Source organism: Bubalus bubalis, chromosome 24 (genome assembly GCF_019923935.1).
Source record: "Bubalus bubalis isolate 160015118507 breed Murrah chromosome 24, NDDB_SH_1, whole genome shotgun sequence".
NCBI classification, from domain to species: Eukaryota; Metazoa; Chordata; class Mammalia; order Artiodactyla; family Bovidae; genus Bubalus; species Bubalus bubalis.
The window spans coordinates 31,958,666-31,983,254 of record NC_059180.1 but is presented as its reverse complement, the minus strand read 5'-3'; the positions used below and the strand labels follow the sequence as shown (position 1 = coordinate 31,983,254).

Below are 24,589 nucleotides of genomic sequence, written 5' to 3'. Positions count from 1 at the left end.
TCCAATTTGGGATGTGATGTAAATGTAAAATACACCCTGGATGTCAAAACATTTAAAAAATGTTAATGGCTGAGCACCGAAGAATTGATGCTTTTGAACTGTGGTGTTGGAGAAGATTCTTGAGAGTCCCTTGGACTGCAAGGAGATCCAACCAGTCCATTCTAAAGGAGATCCGTCCTGGATGTTCTTTGGAAGGACTGATGCTGAAGCTAAAACTCCAATACTTTGGCCACCTCATGCGAAGAGTTGACTCATTGGAAAAGACTCTGATGCTGGGAGGGATTGGGGGCAGGAGGAGGAGGGGACGACAGAGGATGAGATGGTTGGATGGCATCACTGACTTGATGGACGTGAGTCTGAGTGAACTCCGGGACTTGGTGATGGACAGGGAGGCCTGGTGTGCTGTGATTCATGGGGTCGCAAAGAGTCGGACAGGACTGAGGGACTGAACTGAACTGAACTGAATGTGAAATATCTCATTCATAATTTTTTTATATGTCTCCACATCAAAATGCCTGGAAAATCTATACTATTGCCTGGAAAATCCCATAGACAGAGGAGCCTGGTAGGCTACAGTCCATGGGGTCGCTAAGACTTGGACACGACTGAGCGACTTCACTTCACTTCTCACATCAAAATGATATTTTTAGATAGCCAGAATTAATATGTTGGTAAAGTTCATTTTGGGCTCCCCAGGTGGTAAAGAATCCACCTGCCAATGCAGGACACACAAGAGACTTGGGTTTGATCACTGATCGGGAAGATCCCCTGGAGCAGGAAATGACAGCCCACTCCAGTATTCTTGCCTGGAAAATCCCATGGACAGAGGACCCTGGTGGGCTACAGTCCATGGGGTCACAAACAGTCGTACACGATTTAGCGTGCATGCTTTTTAAAGTTCATTTCACCTGTTTCTTTTTACTTTTCAAAATGTGGTTGTGTTCATCGCTCTCAGTCATGTCCAACTCTTTGCCACCCAGTGGATTGTAGCCCGCCAGGCTCCTCTATCCATGGAATTCTCCAGGCAAGAATACCGGAGTGAGTTGCCATTTCCTTCTCCAGGGGACCTTCCCAACCCAAGGACTGAACCCAGATCTCCCACACTGCAGGTGGATTCTTAAATGTGGCTACTAAACAATTTTGACAGAGAAGGCAATGGCAACCCACTCCAGTACTCTTGCCTAGAAAATCCCATGGGCGGAGGAGCCTGGTAGGCTGCAGTCCATGGGGTCGCTAGGCGTCGGACACGACTGAGCGACGTCACTTTCACGCATTGGAGAAGGAAATGGCAACCCGCTCCAGTGTTCTTGCCTGGAGAATCCCAGGGACGGGGGAGCCTGGTGGGCTGCTGTCTATGGGGTCGCACAGAGTCGGACACGACTGAAGCGACTTAGCAGCAGCAGCAGTAGCAAAAAATTTTGAATTGCCTACATGGCTCTCTTTCTGGTCCTATAGGACAGTGATGGGAGCCACGGAAGGTTCTAGAAGAAAGGTTCACCCTAGACAGGGCAAAGGAAGCAGAAGGTCTGTAAGAGAAACAAGAAACACAGTTCCGAAGGCCCCTATGTGTGGGTGGGGCTGGGGGTCTACAGTACAGGAGGAGTTAACCATAAGGACCACAGGACATCTCTGCAAAAACAGGCTTAGGGTTTAAAACCAAGACAGACTGTGAAAAGCGGTTAAAGTTCATAATTGTGTCAATTTCCTCTGGTACCCAGAAACAGAAGAAGTGGGCGGGGAAGCTGGCCACAGACCTCAGCCCCAGGACACGCCTCTACCAGGGTCACCTCCGAAGTCGCCTACTGGCCCCTCCAGGCTGTCCCCCGCCAGCCGCACCCCACGGCCCCTATCTGTGGACTGGGCTGGAGGAGACCCAGCTGGGAGAACACAGTCGCCTGGGGCTTCCAGGTAATTTACATCTGTGCTGACCGTCAAGGACTCACTGTCCCTTCCTGTCTCAGGAAAGGCAGCCCCCGGAGCTGCCCGCGCCACTTATTATGAAAAATGAGTCATATTTAAAACACCACAAGAGCAGAAAGCATCTCAGGGGTGGGGGTGGGGGGTCCAGAAAATCTAAAACACAGTTGCAAGCAGAGTGCTTTGTGAGGGGAAAGGGCTTCCCTGGTGGCTCAAATGATAAAGACTCTGCCTGCGATGCAGGAGACCTGGGTTCAGTCCCTGGGTCCGGAAGATCCCCTGGAGAAGGAAATGGCAACCCACACCAGTATTCTTGCCTGGAAAATTCCATGGACAGAGGAGCCCGGTGGGTTACAGTCTATGGGGTAGCAAAGAGTTGGACACGACTGAGCGATTGCCTCTCTCCTCCGAAAGGAAAGAAACTCGGCCGGGAATTGTGAACTGTGCTGTTGAAGCAGAACATACAGGAGTGAGAAAGCTGGGGGGAGGCGGGGTTCTTTCCAAGACATCTCAAGGAAGGAAGGCCCTGGGTTTCTGTTCTGGAAATGAACACCCACCCACCCTTGCCCCCTTTTATTAGCCGTCATCAGCTTCCTTGTAGTCACGTCCTATTTTCTGGAACTTTAGGACACTGTCTCTTGGGAACACGGCTTTTGGATCAAACAGCCACATAAACACGCTCATAATTCTGAAAAGAACAAGAGCCAACAGCCTAGAATGGGTTGTGTGTGTGTGTGTGTTTTTTAAGAAAAAAACATAACCAGCTGCTTCAAAAGCTTTCTAAATAAATTCCACAGCCTGCTTTCTTCCCCAAGGCCCCAGGCCAGGAAATGCCACTTCAGTGAGTCCCCATTTTTTTTTTGCCCCCCTCTCGCCATCCCCCATTTCTTTTTAATTTGATTTCCCCCAAGATCAGGAGGCCCACCAAGCCACCCACTTAACCACCCTTCCAGAATGGGTGGTTCTTCAACTGGCCTCCATCCGCTCCTCCTTTCCCCCACAATGTGAAACGCTTAAGGGCAGACGGACATTCGGACACAGACAGACACATGGGGACACATGCAGACACCCTCCACTGCCAGCAGAGAACACGTTATGGCTCCCGAGCACAATTCCATGGAAGACATGTGGGACAAACTAGAAACCACAGGAAAGCAGCTCTGAGTTTAACAAAACGGCAAAGCCGCAGCTCTGCCACGAAAAAAGCACAGCCTTGAGAACCCTTTGGTTGCCCCCGGGGTGGCTTGGGTACAGGCCTCTGCAGAACTCAGGTTGCCATAGTTACGGGGAGCTTTGTGGGGGAAATAAAGGAACAAACAAGGGGGTCTCCCTCCTCCCTCCCCAGTAGTTTAACTTTGTCATTAAGCCCCTGAGAGTGGCTTTTCTCGACTGTCCATTTAAAAGGACACATTGAAGGGGACTCTCCACCCACCTTCCACCTGCCCCCACAGGAATCAGGGAAATGTTAAGGGCTGGAGATTTCTCTTCTCACCATCTCAGAATGACTCTTTTATTTAGCTCCTTCCAAATCCAGAGAGAGGCATTTCAAACTCATTTTTTAAACATGGAAAATGTGACTGGGGCTGGCCTCCCGGGCACGCGACCCGTGTAGTCCCACGGGACCCTATGGGCACAAGGGCCTGCCAAGCTCAGTTGAATGCGGCCGCCATCCTGAAATTCCAAATACTTCTTGAACCAGGGGCCCTGCCTTTCCACGCTGCACTGGGGCCGAATGTTATGTAGCTGAATGCAACCACTGGTTATAAAAAAGAGGCATTTCTGAGGCACGAAGAGATGCATTCCTGGAGCAAGAAGAACCAGGACTGACCTTGGAAATTGGCCCGTGACCAGCTGCACCAACCTGGCCCCCATTTTCTCATCCACAAATATGCCTATTGGAAGTCTGGGGTCCCTAACTGAAAACATCCCTTGTTCCAAGTCTCAGCGATTTGCTGGGTGGGTGAAAGTTACTCTCTTAAATGGTCAGGGAGGGTTATACCGCTATTTATTCCTGGGCCTACAGAAGTGAGTCTGGGACTAGCTCATTCATTGAACCCAGTTCAGAGCAGGACTTCCCAACCTTGCTTTCCTTACAGCTGTCTCCCCTCTTTTCCTCTCCCCCTTCCTCAAGGGAAAAAAAAAAATTATATTCAAATTCAATTAATGAATTTGAATATAATTTAATTTCCACCTAACAAGAGAAATTAAATACTAAGAAATAAGACTTGGTTGGGCAGGGTTGCGTTTTGGAGGGCCACACATCACTGTGATATCTAAGATTTTTTTTGCCCCCTCTCCCCTCCCCTAAGAACTGATTTTTCCCCGTGGGTCCTCACTGAGAACCCACTATTTGGAAAGAGGTATTAATATTTGAGTATCCCCAATCACCCACATTTATTCATTGAGTCCTTCTGATATGTGACCCCTCTTTCTTGGTGTCATAAATGCAATTGTCCGAACTCATTCCTTTTACCGACCAAGTCCTAGGGTCCTTGACATCCGCATGTTCTTTTCCAGGCAGGCCCAGCCCTCTTGCAACTTCAATCTCATGAGCCATGAGAAAGGGAGGTAGATGGAGTGAGGGGGGATCAGCCTGGGGGACATTCCCTTCTGCTGTACGGGGGCCAAGCAGGGCTGGGCTCGCTGGCGTCCGCTTCCTCCTACACGGGTCACTCCTCTGGGTCTTGAATCTGCTGGGTCCTCACCCCAGGAAGAAGGTAAAGGGTGCTCAGGGGTTGCAGATAAGCAGCCTTATTTTGGCATCTTTGAATACAGAGGTCCTACTTGGCTGAGCAGTATCTACTACTCATACCCCAACCACCCCAGATTCACAACTGCATTAAGATGAACCATAACGGGCTCTTACTTTACTGCAAGGGGCCCTGTAATTCACACCCTTAACTGCCATCATCCCATCCCCACAACAGTGAGTCAGGAATGAAAAATTACAATACCATCAACCTGTTTTACAAATGAAAAAACCAGGTAACATACAAGGGAACTCCCATAGTTATCAACTGCTTTCTCAATGGAAACTCTACAAACCAGAAGCGAATGGCACGAAATATTTAAAGTGATGAAAGAAAATAAATTACAACCAAGAATACTCTACTCAGCAACTCTCGTTCAGAGTTGATGGAGAAATCAAAAGCTTTACAGACAAGCAAAAGTTAAGAGAGTTTAGCACCAACAAACCAGCTTTACAACAAATACTAAAGGAACTTCTCTAGGCAAGCAACACAAGACAAGGAAAAAACCTACAAAAAATAAACCCAAAACACTTAAGAAAATGGTAATAGGATCATACATGTCCATCATCACTTTAAATGTAAATGGATTAAATGCACCAACCAGAAGAGATGGATACAAAAACAAGACCCATATATACCCTGTCTAAAAGAGACCCACCGCAGACCTAGGGACACTTACAGATGAAAAGTAAGAGGATGGGAGAAGGTATTCCATGCAAATAGAAATCAAAAGAAAGTTGGACCAGCAATACTCATTATCAGACAAAATAGACTTCAATACAAATGAAAAAACTGGGCACCCAGAGAGGTTGAGCATCTTGTCCAAAGTCACACAGACGAAATGGCAGGGTTGGGGTTAAAACCCATGCCCCTTTGGACTCTGGAGCTCTTTAGAACTCACCAAAATACCTCCCAGGCTGGGAGATCCAGACACAATCAGCAACTCATAACACCTCAAAGAAATGTGAAAGGAAAATCAATTGAACCCAAGGTGACAGGTCACCTCTTTTTTTCTCTACCTCCCTCACACTTCTGAAGATTAATTTCCAGACTCACACCACATACCCAAGACAAGATTCTAAAATACACCTGCCCATTTATGGACTCTGGGGCTTCCCAGATGGCGCAGTTGGTAAAGAATCCACCTGTCAATGCAGGAGGTGCTGGAGACATGGGTTTGATTCCTGAGTGGGGAAGATCTCCTGGGGGAAGAAATGGCAACCCACTCCAGTATTCTTGCCTGGAAAAGCCCCTGGACAGAAGAGCCTGGCGGGCTACAGTCCATGTCGCAAAGAGTCGGACATGACTTAAGTGACTGAACAACAGCAACAACAAATTAAGGACTCCCAACTAATTTTGTCACCGAGGACTTACAATTCAAAATGATCTGCTTCTTTAATGATGATCAGGGGTCCAGGAGTCACTGATCAACCTACGGTAGATATCCACAGAGCAATTCCTGCTCTTTTTGGAGGAGCCAAGCAATGGGGATTCCCTGGTGGCTCAGCCGGTAAAGAATCCGCCTGCAATGCAGGAGACCTGGGTTCAATCCCTGGGTTGGGAAGACCCCTGGAGAAGGGAACAGCTACCCACTCCAGTATTCTGGCCTGGAGAATTCCATGGACTGTATAGTCCATGGAGTCACAAACAGTCAGACATGATTCAGCGATTTTCACTTTCACTTTCGGGCTTCCCTGGTGGCTCAGCAGTTAAGAATCCACCTGCAATGCAGGAAACGCAGGTTCGATCCCTGGGCCAGGAATATCCCGTGGAGGAGGGAATGGAAACCCACTCCACTATTTTTGCCTGGAGAATCCCATGAACAGAGAAGCCTGGCGGGCTATGACCCATAGGGTCCCAAAGAGTTGGACATGACTGAAGAGACTTAGAGCAGCAGCAATGAAGAGGTGATCTCAGAATTCTGAGATGCCACATCTGTTTAATTTTTATTTTTTGGCCGTGCCATGCAGCACGTGGGATCTTAGCTCCCCGGCCAGGGATCGAACCCACGCCACCTGCAGTGAGGGCACGGAGTCTTAACCACTGGGCCAGCAGGAAGGTCCTGTGAGACTCCACGTCTGTTTAAAAAACCATGTGGAGCTGGGATACCTCTACCGCCTGCTGCAGCTCCCAGGGAAGGAAGAGCAAATGCCACGCCATCTGAGTCTCAGATTGGGCTTTTTAATATCCCCTCTGTTGAAAGACAGGAGGAAAAAGCCCTCAAAATCCTGGAGAGAAGCCATGCCGACGGGCACAGCCATCTTCTCTCCTTGAGCTGTGATTAATGAATTGATCCTGAAACCTCAAGACCCAAGAAAAAACTCCAAGTCACTTTCAGCACCAGATTTTTTTCCTAAAAATACTTGGCCTAAACAGAATTCCCCGAAACACCCCAGTGGAGCTCACTCAAGCTCTGGGAGTCAACTTACTCTGTCTGTGACTGGACAGGTGCTCAGTGAAGGGCATGGGGGCCCAGCCTGGCGGTGTTTGCCTGGAATCCTAAATTCAGAAGCAGGGGCTGGACTTTTAGGAAGCCTAGAGATGGTCAGCCGACCAGCTCGGTCACTGATATGGCAGTTCCAAAACATCGCTGGGATGAACCTCAAAAACATGACTTTGAGAGAAGTCAGACTTGAAATCATTGTGTGATTCCATCCATTTATACAAAATGTCCAGGATAGGTAAATCCAGACAGAAAACCAACTAGGGGGACAGGGGTTGGGGGAGCCGAGTGAGGGTGCTGGGAAGGAACCGGTACAGGGTTTCTTTTGAGGGTGATGAAAATGTTCTGGAGCTGGGATGGTTGCACAGCGCTGTGAATGGACTGCATGCCGCTGAACTGTACTCGTTCAAATGGTGAATTTTAATGTCTGGTGAACGTGAGGAACAACAACAACTTTAAAAAAAAAGAAAAGGCAGTGCTAGCAGAATTTCCTGGCAGCCCACTGGTTAGAATGTGGTGCTTCCAATGCAGGGAGCATGGGTTCCATCCCTGATCAGAGAACTAGGACCCCACAAGCCATGAAGCAAAAACTAAAAAAAAAGTAAAAAGAAAGAAAAGACACAGTGCTAGAAATCTCTACAGTCTCCATATTACAAGCCAAGGCCTGTAATTTAAGCTCCAATCCACTGGCCTTAGTTCAGCCATCCAGTGGCTCATTTACTTAAGAGAAACCACTGGGGTCTTTCAGAGAGCTGCCAATGTGCCCCCTAGTTAAGGTGACCAAAGGTCCTGGCTCGCCCAGGGGTTCTCAGGACACGCTGCACCGCTACTCCGCACCCTGCCCCTCTCACTTCACCTCCCACCACGGATGCAAATCTTTGACGTGTCTGCAGCCTTGCTTGGATGGCCCCAAACGATGGCCCAGAACATGCTCTTTCCTCTTTGCCCCCTCTCACCCCCCTGCCGGTTTCCTTCCTTCCCCACAGGTCTGCAAATTCCTCTCACCCACCATATCCTTGTTCGCCTGTCACCTCCTCCAAGAGGTGATCTCTGGCCTTCCCAGGGAAGAACTAATTTCTCCCAAACCTCTCTACACGGTGCAGAAATCAGTGGTGCATGGTCTGAAGCCAGATGGCCTGTGGTCAGTCACCTTTGAGTTCCCTGGAGCATGACTTTGGTGCCTCAGTTTTCCCATCTGTGAAATGGGCACACTCACAGTTTCTTCCTCACGAGGCTCTTAGGAGGATTAAATGAATCCACTTGTGACAGGGATGCAGGGCAATGAGAGACACGCATGCCCTTAGCAAGTGCTAGCTGTCATTACACATATTGCTCTGTTCTATTGGTCACAGGGATTGAAATTTATTAACATCTGCATTCCCAGCGCTCAGAACTAAGCTCAAAACATGATGGGTGCTTCACAAGGTGACCCAATGACCCAGTTCACCCAGGATGGAGCAGTTTCCCTGGATACAGGAGCTTTGGTACTTAAACTGGGAAAGTCCCAGGCAAACCAGAACAAGTTGGTCACCCCAATATTCCCATATATATTTGGAGATGATACCTATGCATAAGAAGGACACCAAAATCCATCTTGGATGGCATCCAGATTTGGAAGTAAACATAAATGGAAGGAACTTAACCTTAAGAGCTTCAACTTAGAATCTAACCAAAATAAAGCTTTTTAAATAGAAAGATGTTAAAAGATTCTGATGCTGGGAGAGAGTGAAAGCAAAAGAAGGGGGCGGCAAAGGATGAGATGTTTAGATAGCATCACTGACTCAATGGACATGCATTTACACAAACTCCGAGAGATAGTGAAGGACGGGGAGCCTGGCAGGCTGCAGTCCACGGGGTTGCAAAGAGTCGGACAGGACTTAGCGACTGAACAACGATAGATAGGAAGATATCACTAACAACAGACCTCAGTAATAGATGGCCCTCACCGTTCAGTTCAAGGTAGCGTGATGGCCAGATCTGATCTGAGCATCAGCAAATATGCTCCAGAACTGGAATCGCTTAATTGGTCTGGAATCCTTTGTTTCCTCCAGAGTTCTTTGGAGAGAGTGATACTTCTTCTCAACAGGGCACCCTGTGATGTCAAGGCATAAGATCAAGATGTGGGCAGAAAGAACTTGAAAAGGGAAGCAAACACCAACAAGATAAAAACAGAAAGAAAAAAAAAAAAGCCACACCCTCCAAACTTCAAGATTAGTTGATTTTTTTCTCTTCAATGTAAGTTTCATCTTGGGGCTCTGGTGAAGGGGTGCACATGGATTCTGTCAACAACCACTCCTAGTTCTGGTTGGGATTTCAAAAGAGAGTGAGGAGGGGGTGCTTCCCTCGGCTCCACCATCCATCCAAGATCTGGACTCCGAACAGGCGCCTCGCTGCCACCAGCCCAAACTCAGTAATACCTGTCACTCCACATTCATCACCTGGTCCCTGGTGTGGCTCCGAAGCCACTTCATCTAACCCAGATGGTGTGTCATGCATTCTCCAGAAATGACAGTCTTTCATCATGGGTGTCAAGAAAATTCAGAGACTCTAATGACCTTCTACCCTGAGACACCTTAACATCAGCAACTGCTGCTGATGTGCATGGACAGGAAGAAGGGGGACAGAGTTCACACTTCTGCAGGCACCTCCACCCTCAGTGCTTTAGAACCAGCAAGGATGGGAGGGGGGAGCTTGGCAGAAACTAGGGGCTTTAAGGAGCCTTGGGTGATTTTCTTCCTTTCCAACTCCAATCCTTTCTGGTGAAATGACCGACAGGCAAGCAGGGTCCAAAAACAAAGGAGACGGAGGACAGAGAGGTGATTCCTGATGCTGAGTAAATTCTCCCTGGGCAATTGCAGAAGACACGCGGGCTTGATCACCGACTCCAATCAGGACCTGACCTGGTGGAGAAGCGTTGCCACTGAGCTCAGAGATGTTAGAGATGGGATGTGTGTGCCTGGTACCTGATACCGCCGTGTGTGGGGTTTTCAGAAACACCTGTGAGGGTCCTGTTATTTACAAGCGTGGCTGGGTACCACCCATCTCTAAGAGGTCAGAGGGAATGACGTGGACCACAACCTGCATACCCAACAATGATCTGGGGAAAAGAGAAGACATGGAAGAATGTGAGCAGGTGCGGGCACATAGAGGGGAACAGAAAGGGCCCAAAGAAAGTTAAGACCATAGGATTTTTTTTTTTTTTTTTGATGATAGGATTTTTAATACAAGTCAAATATTTAAGAGCAAAAACCTGGAGGGCTTCTCTGGTGGCTCGGTGGTAAAGAATTCACCTACCAAATGCAGGAGACACGGGTTCGATCCCTGGTCCAGGAAGATCCCTCGTGTGGAACAACTAAACCCATGTGCTGCAACTTCTTAGCCTGTGTCTACAGCCCGGGAGCCACAACTACTGAGCCCATGCCCCTAGAGTAGCCCCCGCTCCCCACAACTAGAGAAAAGCCCGAGTAGCAAACAAAGACCCAGCACAGCCAAAAAGAAAGAAAGAAAGAAGCATACAACCTCAGTTCAAAATGCAGCTCTTGTCACTTCTAGGCTGTGTGAACGTGTTTCATTTCTCCATGCCTCGGTCTCTTCATCAGGAAAATGGAATTATAATCGGACCCCCACCTTCACAGGGTTGCATGTGCTCAGAACACTGGGCACTTGGGTCATTACAAAAGCATTAGATTTAACTACTTACAGGGAGGCGGAATCAAGTCCAGGGAGGGGGAGGTCGCTTGCTCGCAGCGACACAGACCGGCAGAAGGCAGAACGCAGATCCCTTCACACCGCACTCGCCCCTTCTCAGGCCGCTGCCTTCACGCCTTTACTTGTTTGTCCAAACCGCCTACACTTTGCTCCTCCCACCCTCACCCGCACTGGGGAGACAGAGTAACGCCCTCTAAAGTTCTCCACATCCTCATCACAGAAGGCTCATTCCTGGCAGCTCAGACGACAAAGAATCCACCTGCAATGCAGGAGACCTGGGTTCAGTCCCTGGGTCGGGAAGATCTCCTGGAGAAGGGAATGGCAACCCACTCCAGTATTCTTGCCTGGAAAATTCCACGGGCAGAGGAGCCTGGCGGGCTACAGTCCATGGGGTCCCAGAGTTGGACACGACTGAGCAACTCACACTTTCACTTTCAATTCCCAGAATATGTGGTTCTTTTTTTTTGTTAATACTTATTTTTATCTTTTAAAGATTTTTTTTTTTAAATGTGGACTTTTTTTTTTAAGTTTTTATTTACTTTGATACAATATGTTGTTCAGTCACTTAAGTCGTGTGCCACTCTTTGCAACCCCATGGACTGCAGCATGCCAGGCTTCCCTGACCTTCACCATCTCCCAGAGCTTGCTCAAACTCACGTCCATTGAGTCGGGGATGCCATCCAATATAGTTTCTGTTTTATGTTTTGGGTTTTGGCCTGGAGACATGTGGGATCTTAGCTCCCCATCCAGGGATCAAACCTGCACCTCCTGAATTGAAAGACGAAGTCTTAACCACAGGACTGTCAGGTAAGTTCCAGAACACGTTGCCTTAAATGGCAAAAGGGACTTTGCAGCTGTCATGAGGTTAAGGCCCTTGAGAGGAAGAGATGATTCAAGTGGCCCCAAGACAACCACAATGGTCCTTAGAAGACGGAGGCAGGAGGGCCTCAAAGACAGAAGAGGCCCTATTGGCTTTGAAATAGGCTCAGGGAGCTATGGACCAAGATACATAGGTGTTTGTTAGTTGGTTTTTCCAGTAGTCATGTGCAGATGTGAGAGTTGGACTATAAAGAGGGCTGAGAACAGAAAAATTGATGCTTTTGAACGTCGGTGCTGGAGGAGACTCTTGAGAGTCCCTTGGACAGAAGATCAAACCAGTCCATCCTAAAGGAAATCAGTCCTGAATATTCATTGGAAGGACTGATGCTGAAGCTGAAGCTCCAATACTCTGGCCACCTAATGTGAAGAGCTGACTCATTGGAAAAGACCCTGATGCTGGGAAAGATTGAGGGCAGGAGGAGAAGGGGACGAAAGAGGATGAGATGGCTGGATGGCATCACCAACTCAATGGACATAAATCTGAGAAAATTCCGGGTAATAATGAAGGACAAGTGAGCCTGGTGTGCTGTAGTCCATGGGGTACCAAAGAGTCAGACACGACTGAGCGACCGAACAACAAAATAAAGAAGCTAGAAGGGCCAGGAGATGGATTCTCTTTTGCCGAGAGCCTCCAGGAGAGCAGCGCCTGGAGTCTCACCCAGTGACACCCTTTGTGGACTCCTGACCTCCAGACTGTATGATAATAAACATGTTATTTCAGCTACTAGGCTTGTAATCTCTTACAGTAGGCAGAGCAAACAAACCTGTCCACTCCTAGCTGGGTTGCCCAATTCCCACCAGCCCTGCGGACTTCCAAGGGGTCTCTCCCACTCCCACAGCAGTGCCCCCCAGCAGAGACCTGAGCCCCTCAGCCTCCCACCCTAGCTCCCAGGCATCTGTCCGCCCACCCTCAGCTCAGCAGGAACCCTTCTCCGGGCTCAACCTGTACTTAAAGCCCACGAGAATGGCCACCCCACCACGCCCTGCCACATGCCAGGGACGCTGCTCCAGCAATAACCCCTTCTGCCAGCCCTGCCCTCTCAGCCAGCTCCTCTCCTGATCTCAGGCTTGCTTGTGCTTAGTCAGTCATGTCTGATTTTTTTGCGACCCCATGGACTGCAGTCCACCAGGCTCCTCTGTCCACGGGATTCTCCAGGCAAGAATATTGGAGTGGGTTGCCATGCCCTCCTCCAGGGGATATTCCTGACCCAGGGATCGAATCCATGTCTCCGGTGTCTCCTGCATTGGCAGGCAGGTTCTTTAACACAAGTACCACCTGGGAAGCCCCTCCTAATCTCTAAGCTTGTTCAAATTGTTCCTCATTAAAAGGTAAAAACAGGGCTTCCCTGGTGGCTCGGTGGTAAAGAATCCACCTGCCAATGCAGGAGACACAGGTTCGATCCCTGAACCAGGGAGATCCCACATGCCATGGAGCAATAAGTCCGTGCGCCCCAACTACTGATCCTGTGCTCTAGAGCCCGGGAGCCACAACTGCTGATGCCCGTGCACGCTGGATAAGAGCCTGGGCTCCTCAACAAGAGAAGCCACTGCAATGAGAAGCCCGCGCGCCACAGCTAGAGAGTAGCCCCCGCTCTCCGAAACTAGACAAAGCCCAAGCAGCAACAAAGACCCGGCAGGGCCATAAATAAATAAATGTTTTACATAAGAAAGGTAAAAATAAAAGCCCCCGCTACCCCAGCCTGCATCCTCAGCCCCTCTGCCTGCGAGCTTCTCTTCCACGTCCTCGGATTCACCCGGGACCACCAATCTCCTTCCACCCTCGGCCATGACCCCTCCAAGCCCACTTCCCATTTCCTGTCCTCGACTCCCAAGGCTGCTGGCACCTTCTCTGGAAGGACTTCCTCACTAGCCTGGCCTTGCACCTCCATCTTCTTCCGGGTCAGCCCTTCCATGGAAGGACCCCAGGGACTTGGGGGTCTGCACGCAACCCCGAGAGCCCCCTCAACTCCTCAACCCCACATCTGCCATCTTCACCTTTAGCAAAGGGCAAACTGTTTGAACACAGAGATGGCCTCTCCCCCAGGCCTGATGGGGAGGTAAACTGAGTCTCACACTGTGGAAGCACCTACCAAAATGTAACACGCAGGAGTCCTTTAACCCAGAGATTCCTCCTCTAGGTATGTGCATCGGAGCTGACGCCATGCGTTGAGGCAGTGACAAATGCTGAGCACACAGAGGTAACCCACTGCCTTGTTGCTAGAAACCACCTAATTGTCCATCAGCAGAGAACTGGGTAGACCAGTTATGCTCCACCCACAGAGGGGAATGGCATACGACCATCAAGACTGAACGAGGAACTTCATGTGTGGAAACACAGATATTCCTGCAATATTAACAGATCACTGCGTGAAAAAAAGCCCAAATGGTGTCTATCATCTCAGGCCATCACTGGTATACAAGGAAGAAGGATACACATTTCCTTATAAAATAGGCATGAAATGTCTCCAAATGGATACACAAGGAAGTAATACAGTAACCGGAAATTCTCTGGCAGTGCAGAGGTTAGGACTCAGCGCTTTCACCGAACCACCCAACCTAAAGGGGGGGTGGGGGGAGAAGCAGATAACAGTGGCTGCCTGTAAAAGGAGGAGGGAGGTACACTGGGGAATGTAGCTGGATGAATGCTTTTCACTCTTAGACTCGGTCTTTTGTATACTGAGCCACAGCAATACTACATAGTCAAAAAATTAAGAAATTATTTAAGTTAAATATAATGATAACATAATAAATGTGTAGTTCTATGTTCTATGATCTATTCTTTATAATTTGTATTAATTATAACATACTTATAATTAAATGCTTTAAAATTAAATTAAATTTTAAATATAAAAACTTTTTTTTTTTTTAATAGGGACAAAGAGCCTCTTCTGCAAACCCCATATCTGCCCTTCCCAGGTTGGTCTCTCACATCCTCCCACTTCTGGGTGAAATGACATCATCGGTCCTTGGTCCCATGACTGGTGTTTCATGCCCATCAGCTGGCCTTCGGCCCCTCCCTAAGGGTTCGCAGACAGATTTTCAAGTTACTGATTACTTCTCTTTGGTGAGAAGACATGCACACCACCGCTTCCTCTATCTCAGTCCCAAATCTGTACCAACATCCTATCGGCCACAGCAACTCTTCTCTTTGCGTTTTGCACTGTGGTCTATTTTTCATGCAGGAAGTTCTAAAAGCTGACGACGGATGTGGGATTGTGAGCAGGGTGGCGTGGGCCCTCCCTCACTGGCCTTAAGGAACCCATTTGAGGAGGGAAAGTGAACCAGCCTGGGAAGACATGGGAGCAGACACAAAGGGGAAACTGAGCCCAGATTCTAAGGCAAGCGGAAGGTCTGAGACAAGAGAAGGATGCGGGCAAGGGAAATAGGAGGGGGATGCAGAGGCAGGCACACCCGTGTTCCCTGGGGAAGTGACAGAGGTTGGCCAGGAGGGTGGGGCCAGGTTACGGGAGCCTTTGCAGCATCAAGAGTCCAGCCCTGGGACTTCCTGGCAGTCCAATGGTTAAGACTCCACGATTTCACTGCAGGGGGTGTGGGTTCAATCCGTGGTCAGGGAACTAACATCCCCGCACGTTGCACAACCAAAATAAAACAAACAAAAAATAAGCCTGGTCCAGGCGAGGTGGGGACGGGACCGAATCTTTCAGGGAGGGACCCCGCCACCCAAGCAGGTTCTGTTTCAATAACCAGCAGCCCAAAAGCGACTTCAAAAACCCCCTCCAAGTCTGCAACTCCTGCCAAGGATAATTCAGATTCTAAAAATAAGCCTCAAAACCTAGAATACCAGGAGAAAGCAGCCACAGCAAAAGCCACCCAACAAGTCCCTGTCAGTATAAACACACATCAAAGGCCCAAAGGCCCATCGCCAAGGGCTTCTCTCCCCAGATCACAGAATCAACACGACAAAAACTCCAGGCTCGTAACTCCTGGTGTTGCTATCGTCTGACCATCTGACCGAGGCCCTTTTTCAGTATCCCTCCCCTGAAAGTCTCTTAATCATTTTCTAAAATGATCCCCTAGTTCTCTCTGCCTCCTTAAGAGTCTGCAAAAAAAGGATAAGAAAACGCTCACCTCGGAGTCTTGTGGTTCTGTGACACCCCAGGCTGCGCAGAACCCCCATCCCATCCCCCCATTGCTGTTTCAAGGCTTCTGAAGGCTCCCCGTGGGTAAGAACTCGGTGTAAAGTAAGAGCTACTAGCTTCCCTGGGAGCCTCCCATAAGGAAAGTCAACAAGCTGGGCATTTGTCTTGATGATAACTATCTGCGTTACTTGGGCGGCTCCTATTTGCTTATTTCCTCAATTCTGGCCATATTCCAGATGACTGTGGGTTTTATAACTGTCATGTCTTTGAGAATTATAAAACAGTGTTTCCTTCAGCGAGACTTCAGGTGAAGACAGGGTGGTAAGCATTAACCTCCCGCAGTCTTTTCAGCCATCCCCTGGCCTATCTGTAACAATCCCAGCCCTGGATGATGTTCACCTCCCTCATCGGTCCTAATTGCTTCCTGTCTGCAAATTAGATTCTGTTTCCCTAACTGGCCCGCATCACACCCCTCTGGGGAAGGGCTGGGATCCTTGTTTCTCTGGATTCTCCCTCCACAGAGCTTTGAGGAAAGCGATGCACAGACCACCTCCTAGCCAGAGATTTCATGCGCATAGATGGCATATATAGCCCATATACGATGGGGCAATCTATGGCGTAAGCTCAAAGAGTGTATTGGCAGGGCGTAGTTTTTCCAGTTTGACATACAGCATTGTATACGTTTGGGGGGCTTCCCAGGTGACTAAAGTGGTAAAGAATCCACCTGCCAACACAAGAGACGTGGGTTCATTCCCAGAGTTGGGAAGCTCTCTGGAGAAGGAAATGGCCAGCCACCCTAGTACTCTTGCCTGGGAAATCCCAAAGACAGAGGAGCCTGGCGGGCTACAGTCCCTGGGGTCACAAAGAGTTGGACACCGACTTAGCAACTGAACAGCAACAACTGTGTAAGTTTTAGGTGTACAACATAATGATTTCCCTTACACGTCATGAAATGATTACAAGGAGTTTACTGAACCGCCACCCTCTTGTAGTCTCAACGCCAAAGGAAGAGAAAAAAATTCTTTGCATGAGAACTCTGATTTACTCTCTTAATAAGTTTCATGAATAATGTATAGTATGTTCATTATCTTTATTATGAATTTACATTCTGATTACTTACTTAGAAAACTAGAGAAGTATGTATTTTTTATGCTTTTTACTTTTTTAAACTTATTATTTTATACTGGAGTATAGCTGAGTAACAATATTGTGATAGTTTCTGGTGGACAGCAAAGGAATTCAGCCACACAGATGCAGGTATCCATTCTTCCCCAAACTCCTCTGCCATCCAGGCTGCCACATAACATTGAGCAGAGGAGTATGTATTTTTTAAATACAGAAAAGACAAATTTGCTTAAAGAATTCCAAATGTGTAGAAGCACCCTCCCTCTAAGTGAAAGTGAAGTCTCTTCTGTTATGTCCAACTCTTTGTGACCCCTTGGGCTGTACCCTACCAGGATCCTCTGTCCATGGGATTTTCCAGGCAAGAGTACTGGAGTGGGTTGCCATTTCCTTCTCCAGGGGATCTTCCTGACTCGGGGACCAAACCCAGGTCTCCCGAATTGTAGATAGATGCTTTACCACCTGAGCCACCAGGGAAACCCAAAACCATAGGTTTGACTAGATGGACATTCGTCCCTCTACTTTGTCAGCCAAGTAATGTCTCTGCTTTTTAATATGCTCCGCAAGGCATGTTGGATCTTAGCCCCCAGTGTGTTAGTTGTTCAGTTGTGTCTGACTTTTTGCAACCCCACGGACTGCAGCCCACCAGGCTCCTCTGTCTATGGAATTTTCCAGGCAGGAATACTGGAGTGGATTGCCATTCCCTTCTCTAGAGGATCTTCCAGACCCCGGGATCGAATCCCGGTCTCCTGCATGGCAGGCAGATTCTTTACCGTTTGAGCTACAGGGAAGTCTCTTCTCCCTCTAAGAGATAGAGCTTAGTCTTGACCCTTCCTCTCCTGGGTGAGGCCTTCTCTGATAGCTCAGTTGGTAAAGAATCTGCCTGCAATGCAGGAGACCTCGGTTTTCGATTCCTGGGTCTGGAAGATCCGCTGGAGAAGGGATAGTCTACCCACTCCAGTATTCTTGGGCTTCCCAGGTGGCTCAGCTGGTAAGGAATCTGCCTGCAATGCGGGAGGCCTGGTTTCGATCCCTGCGTTGGGAAGATCCCCTGGAGGAAGGAAAGGTTAATGGTCTACGAAAAGAGGCAAAAGAGGAACTCTGCTACGGGGAAAGCTGGCAGCGGCGATGTTGGGTATCATGTTGTACCCCCTTGTGAAGTGAAGAGCCCTTCATCTCTGTGGCCTTCTCCCCCAAAATCGGTAACCCCAGTAGAATCACGAGACAAACATCAGACCAACCCAATGTGAGGGAAATTCTACAAAATCTTTGCCCATTACTGCTTAGAAACAGCCATGAAAAACAAGGAAAGATTGAGGAGACAGGAGGTGACTTGGTGATGGTGTGATTAAATGCAGCGTGGTACCCTGGATGGGGTCTGGGGACAGAAAAAGGGACATTAGCAGAAACGTCAAACAATGTCTGGAGGGTAGACGACAGTGAGGTGCCAGCGCTCGTTTCCGAGTTTCACACGAGTCCTGCAGTGATGATGTAAGATGTTCACAGATGAGGGAAGACGTTCACAGCGGGGAAACTAGGGGAGGGGCGGATGGAAAACTCCTTGCACTAACTGCTACTTTCTGGCAAATCTAAAATTAAACTATCAGATGGAGGTTTCCCTGGGGGTTCACTGGCTAAGGTTCCCAAAGCAGAGGGCCCCAGGTCAGGGAACTAGATCCCGCATGCAATAACTAAGATCCCACACAGCCAAATAAATAAATATTTAAAAAAAAAACAACCAAAAGCATACAAGTTCAGTTTTTAAAGATAAAACAGGGCTTCCGTGGTAATCCAGTGGTTAAGAATCTGAATGCCAATGCAAGGGACACAGGTTCAATACCTGGTCCGGGTAGATCCCACGTTCCTCAGGACAACTAAGTTCTTGCGCCACAACTACAGAAACCTGCACGCCTGCCTGGAGCCCATGCTTCACAGCAAGAGAAGCTACCGCCATGAGAAGCCCACGTACGCAACTGAAGAGTAGCTCCCGCTCGCTGCAACTAGAGAAAAGTCTGCCCAGCAACGAAGACCCAGCGCAGCCAAAAACAAATAAATACGTCTTTTTTTTTAATTAAAAAAAAAATCAAGCTGCCATTAAAAAGAAGTTTAAGGTTTAATTTACTTTTTTTTTTTTTTTTTTAAAGAAAGTTTTATTTCCCCTCAGGTATTTCGGTTAAATGGGAAGGATTAAGTGGAGGCCGGGGTGATGATCAGGGTTTCTAGTATTTCTCTCTGACCGATTACTAGATAGGTACACAGGTAGATAGATAGATGATTACCAATTACCAGATAGATACACAGGTAGATAGGCAGACAAATAGACACACAGATACCCCCATTTTAGGTGAATAAGCCTTAAAGTTTAATTAATCTCCTCCCAGCATTTGCTCACTGATGCCTGGCCACAAATAGGCGATAGGTTAGGTGGCCACAGGTAGGTGATAAACTTCTAAAAATACATCCTCCTGATGTGTATAGAACAGTTTTCTGGATTTAGGTATTAGATCAACACACAAAAGGGCAAGGCCTTCAGAGAGAAGATAAGGCAGCTTTTTCACCACCAACTTAATCCTCAGTTCTTTCAGGAAGAGAAAGGGGAAGATTATTCCATTCCGTTCCCTGCCCCCACAGTCCAGGCCCCAGAAAAGAATACAGGCATTAGAAAATTGACCCCAGGGAAAAAGACATTCCTGTGCAAAAAAGGACACACACGCATGCAAATTGTCGGGCCTCCTAAGAAAATAGCCCAGTTTGTACACAAGGTGGAGAACCAGCGGAGGAGGTCAAAGAGAGCTGGTCTTTCACGGTCTCTGGAGAAAACTATTCTTTACAATCTATTAGGAGGAAGAATTTAGACAAAAAGGGAAACTGGGATCTCCAACTCTCTTCGGGAGAGGAAGTGAGAAATTACACTAAGGTTCTTAGGCCAACAAACCCCAAATAAATTCAGTCTACCTCCGTTAAAAATACAGAAGCTCACAGGGAAAGATTTCAGAGACGTGTTTTCACATTCCATCTTCCGAATTCAGTTTCTTTCGCCAGGCAAAGATAAAGTGACCACAATCTGAGAGTCAGGTTCAAATATGGCTTAAGTACAAATTACAGTGATTTGTGGAATGGAAAATGCTTCCACTGGGGAGCTGAGCTGCGCCCCCAGAATCAAAGGGAAACAATTCCCCCCCTGGATTCCTGGTGAAACCACATCCCCAGTTTCCACATGAATGACAGTTTTTGATGAAACAGCACAATGAGAACATTAATAGGACTGCATCAGGAGACAAAATTATACGTACCCTGATTACAACTTCATAAAAAAACAGGCACCATGACAAGAAGCCTCCAAATAAGGAAAACTGATGCTAGCTGTTTCATTCACAGGCTGAGATTATACCAGATACTCTTCGTTATCTTTCATGCTTTCTGTAATATTGTTATTTTTTATATAACTTTAAAAAATACCAATGCAGCCTTTATGAATAATCTCCCTGGACTCAAGGATAGGGTGAGTCAATGCTAAGCTCTTACATTTACCCCAGGAACACTGTCAATTCTAAAACTCCATGAGAGGAAATTCCCTGGCAGTCCAGTGGTCAGGATTTCCTCCTTGCTTTCACTGCAGGGGGCATGGGTTAGATCTCCCAAAATAAATAAATTTTTTTTTTAAAAGAAAAGAAAAAACCCCCATGAGCTAAATAGCTTAAATTCTTCACCATTATTTTCCCTGACGTTAACACCCACGAAGAAGAAATTCGGATCTTGGTGAATTAACTTCCTACCTACTAGGTAAACAGGGAATTGCCACTGAGACACCCGTGATATTTACTTTCTCCTGTCCAGGCCCTAAGTCTTATGAAAGTACACACAGTTCTTCTACAGAAATAATCTGCAGTCAAAAGACAACTTCACTAGCTACAAAAGTGTTATCCCGACTGCCCTGAGCTCCAGTGTAGGTGCAAACAATAAGATGAAATTGTGAGGACCCAGGAAATACCACTTAGAGCTCAAATAACCCCGATAAGTAAACACCAGTTCAGAACTGGCCATGGTTGGGAGGCAAGGGGAACAGGCTCCAAAGACAGGGACGTAGGTATGGAAGTACAGCAGAGTTAAGGAAGGCTATTTGCTTGGTGAGACGGACCACCTTGCCCAATGAGCGACTTTCACTGCAGTAAAAGCACAAACAGAAGACAAGTCACAGTGTCAAGACTCGAGGACTCCGAGTCATGGAACTCATTTTTCCCCCACCATCACTGTAGCTGGGGTTGATTCCTTTTCAGTGGGAGAATTTTAAGTCCTTGATGGGCATGCTCCCATTCTCAGAGTGGCACCATAGCACTGCCAGTCGTGGGTAAAAACAAGGAAGCATGCCCTGTCTATCTCCTTGAAAATGAACTTGGGCTGGAAATGCCTTCCAGTTCCTTTGCTCTCAGTGGCTTCCCTTTTACTGTCCTCAACTATGGGCTGGCCTGCACTTCCTCCAAAGCTTTGCTGAGCCTCTTCTGCTCATTTGGAATACATGTACCTTCTGTGACATGTATTCTCAGGTCTCTGCTTTCCTATGAAATTTTCCCTGACTCATAGCTCACTCCTTTCCATTTCTTTCAATCCTTCCCGAGTTAAGGGGATTGCTGAGCACTGACTATCCACTGTGTTTTTTTCCACTTTCCACCTGCAGCATAAACCCCTCAGAACCTAGAGCCATTTCTTCTGTGTCCTTTACAAGGCTAGAGTAGCATTTTATTTCCCCACAACCATCCAGTAAAAGCGACTAAAGGAACAAAGGAAAGTTTACTCACTAGAGACAGTGAAATGACTTCAATCTAGTATTTAGAGACTTAAGAAATTGATCCTCCATCTCAGATCAATCAGTGAGTCACTTAATCCACAAAAACACTATAATGAGGACACTTTCACAAATGTGAATAAAAGCATCTATTATTCATGCCTTCAAGAAACAGGAAAGGGGGAAGATGGGCCCCTCCCATCGTAGATCTACAATAGATGTTTCTTGGAAAGTCTGGGGCACCTTTAAACCCCAGTGCAAGGACTGGTTGAGAGGTAAGCCAGGAGCAGCATGGGTATTATTCTACGCCAGGTAGAGCAAGTCACCTGCTTGCAGGCCTACAAATCAACTTCGATAAAACCAAACACGCTGGTAGAGTCCCAGATACCAGCTCACGCTGGACACGGTATCCAGGTGAGTCTCACTGTAAGAGTCAATCAGAGATGACTGGGGGGTGAGTGGGTAAGAAGATAAGGGAGGCAGTCAAGCACACACTAATGCAAACCACAACGTTCCTTAAAAGGGCCCCAAGGGAACTGCAGGGCCAACCTGCGTTCCAGACAGTCCTTGAACCAGCACCAGCTCACCCAGCCAAGGGTTTACTCCCCTTGGGAAGATGGGTGGGCGAGTTTTATCCTGATGCACTAAGATGGGAAGGCCCTGTGCCTTCCAGAAACTGGATTTCCCAGCCACCAAAGCTCAGTCCGACATGCAATGACATCAGCCCCACTTACGGAAGCACAAAAGCCAGAAAACTAATCAAAGACCAGCTGGCCTGATCCCTGGAATGCACAGCCGGTCCAGAATACCCCATTTCCCCATCACCTCCTGTCCTGACCTTGATGGAAGGGTTTCTGGCACAACAATGACCCCACTGCCCAGATCACAGTGACCTGGAAACTAAAGAGAAAGAGGCCACCTACCTAGCTGGGCGTGGAGGGCCAATGTCCACCTCGCCATCCTGTGCCACTGGCATGTATCTGGCAGCGGCAGTGGACGGGGTCCCGGCGCACCCCTGCGCTCACAGAGTGCCTACCTTACCCGCCCCCCCACACCCCCTCCCCGCGAGGGCTCTAGCCAGGGCTCTGGCTCCCTTTGCTCTGTGTCCCGAATTTTCATCTCTCGTGGGCTCCCTAGGCCCGCCGGTGTCCGCTGAAAGCGGTCCTGAATACTATGGGGAACCCCCTGGAGCGGGGGATGGCGGGGAAAAGCAGATATCGTGGACCCAGAAGTCGAATTTCTGGGACCGGCGTCGGAAATCTGTTGGGCTTTTTTTGTTTGGTTGGTTGGTTTTGTTTCTAAATCGCCGGGCGATAATGAGTCTGGAAACTTCAACTTTGAGAGAGCAGCCACCAAGCGAGACAAGACTTCCTTGAAAAGCCTCGGGGTGTCCTCTCCCGGGGTGGAGGCCCCCGTGAGCAACACGGGGCGCGCTTTCAGGTGGGGGCGAGATGACCCCACCGCGCGCGATCCGCGGGCGATCGGCTCACTTCGGGGAGCAGGAACAGCCTGGACTGCGGCGGGAACAAGCGCCAAGTGACTGGAAGCCCGGCCTCGCCGGCCCCGCGCGGAAGATCACGGCGGGACTCCGACGCCCTCCAACCACCTCGAACCCCGGGGACCCGCCAGGATTCCGGGACACGGCCACCACTCCCGCGGAGTCCCGAGCGGGTGCTCGCGCCGCACCGACCCCGCTCTCCACCCACCACCAGCTCGAAGCTCCGCGGATCAGCACCCCGGTCGCTGCCTCCTCCCCGTCGGCGACCCTAGCCCGCGCCCCCGCCGCCAGCCAACGCGCACCTCACTCACCGCCGCGCGCGCCGCCAGTCGAGCCGGGAGGTCTGAGCAGACGGAGCTGGCGGGCGGACTGGCTGGAAGGCGGCCGGGAGGAGAGCCCGAAGGCGGGGGGCGGGGGCTGGACCGGCCGGGGCGGGGCGCTCCGGCTCCCGCTTCCGGCTAGTCCCCGCCTTTACGAGCCGCATTGACCCGATCCTCTCCACTCGCCGGGGGCCGCCTCCCGCAAGCTAGAAACCCCACCAAGGACCTGCGACCCTCTGGCTTCTGCCCTTCCCCTCCACCGCTCCGATCTCCCGCTACCCTCGGAACACCCCCTTGACACCCCCAGACCCTGCTCATTCCCTGGAACCCCCCAGTTTCAGCCCAGACCCCACTCTCCCCATCCTGGTGGGGAGAGTGTCTCCCCTTTCTGGTTCTGCTCCTGCTCGTGGATCCCCGCCACGTGCCCGCACAACCTTGAACTCCCCTCCTGATTTTCATTCCCTTTCTGTTCTCCCCTGCGCCCCTGGGTCCCCATCTTCAGCATTTGTTCTCCTTCCCGGTTCTCAGACAATACTGATCACCTCCAGATCCCTTGCCAAGGCATCCAGCGCTCCCTGCCCTCCGGAAGTCGGCCCTTTTCTCCCCATACCTCAATTCTGTGCATTCAGATGCACCCAGGCAACCCAAGAAAACCCATGTGCCTTTGGGTATGTGCCCACTTTCTCTGGCCTCAGTCTCCTGTCTGTAACATGGGCACAACAGTACCTGTCTCATAAGATCTACAGAGATTTAGCTGAACAATGCAAGCAAAGCGTTTAGCACAGATTGTGCTAAATTAAACCTATCCTAGCTGCTAACTCGGAGAAGGCAATGGCACCCCACTCCAGTACTCTTGCCTGGAAAATCCCATGGACGGAGAAGCCTGGTAGGCTGCAGTCCATGGGGTCGCTAAGAGTCGGACATGACTAAGCTACTTCACTTTCATTTTTCACTTTCATGCATAGGAGAAGGAAATGGCAACCCTCTCCAGTGTTCTTGCCTGGAGAATCCCAGGGACAGTGGAGCCTGATGGGCTGCCGTCTCTGGGGTTGCACAGAGTCGGACACGA

The 24,589-nt window shown here is 49.0% G+C and overlaps 1 protein-coding gene across 6 annotated transcripts in view; it reads right to left on the bottom strand.

Annotated features, from left to right (window-relative positions):
* The window catches only part of LITAF (lipopolysaccharide induced TNF factor), a 35,793-nt gene extending 12,144 nt beyond the window's left edge, over positions 1-23,649 (bottom strand). Inside the window, exon 1 of one of the 6 annotated variants that reach the window (XM_006079903.4) lies at positions 23,512-23,649. Coding sequence is in view for 1 of the 6 variants with exons in the window: in XM_006079902.4 (XP_006079964.1) it covers positions 15,787-15,835 (49 nt within the window). In the remaining 5 variants the exon portion in view is untranslated. Of the gene's footprint in view, positions 1-9,056; positions 9,190-10,810; positions 10,960-15,786; positions 15,931-23,502 lie in introns of those variants that run through there. The other 5 variants (XM_006079904.4, XM_006079902.4, XM_006079905.4 and 2 more) reach the window with 5 other exon arrangements.
* Between the last annotated feature and the right edge of the window lie 940 nt (positions 23,650-24,589).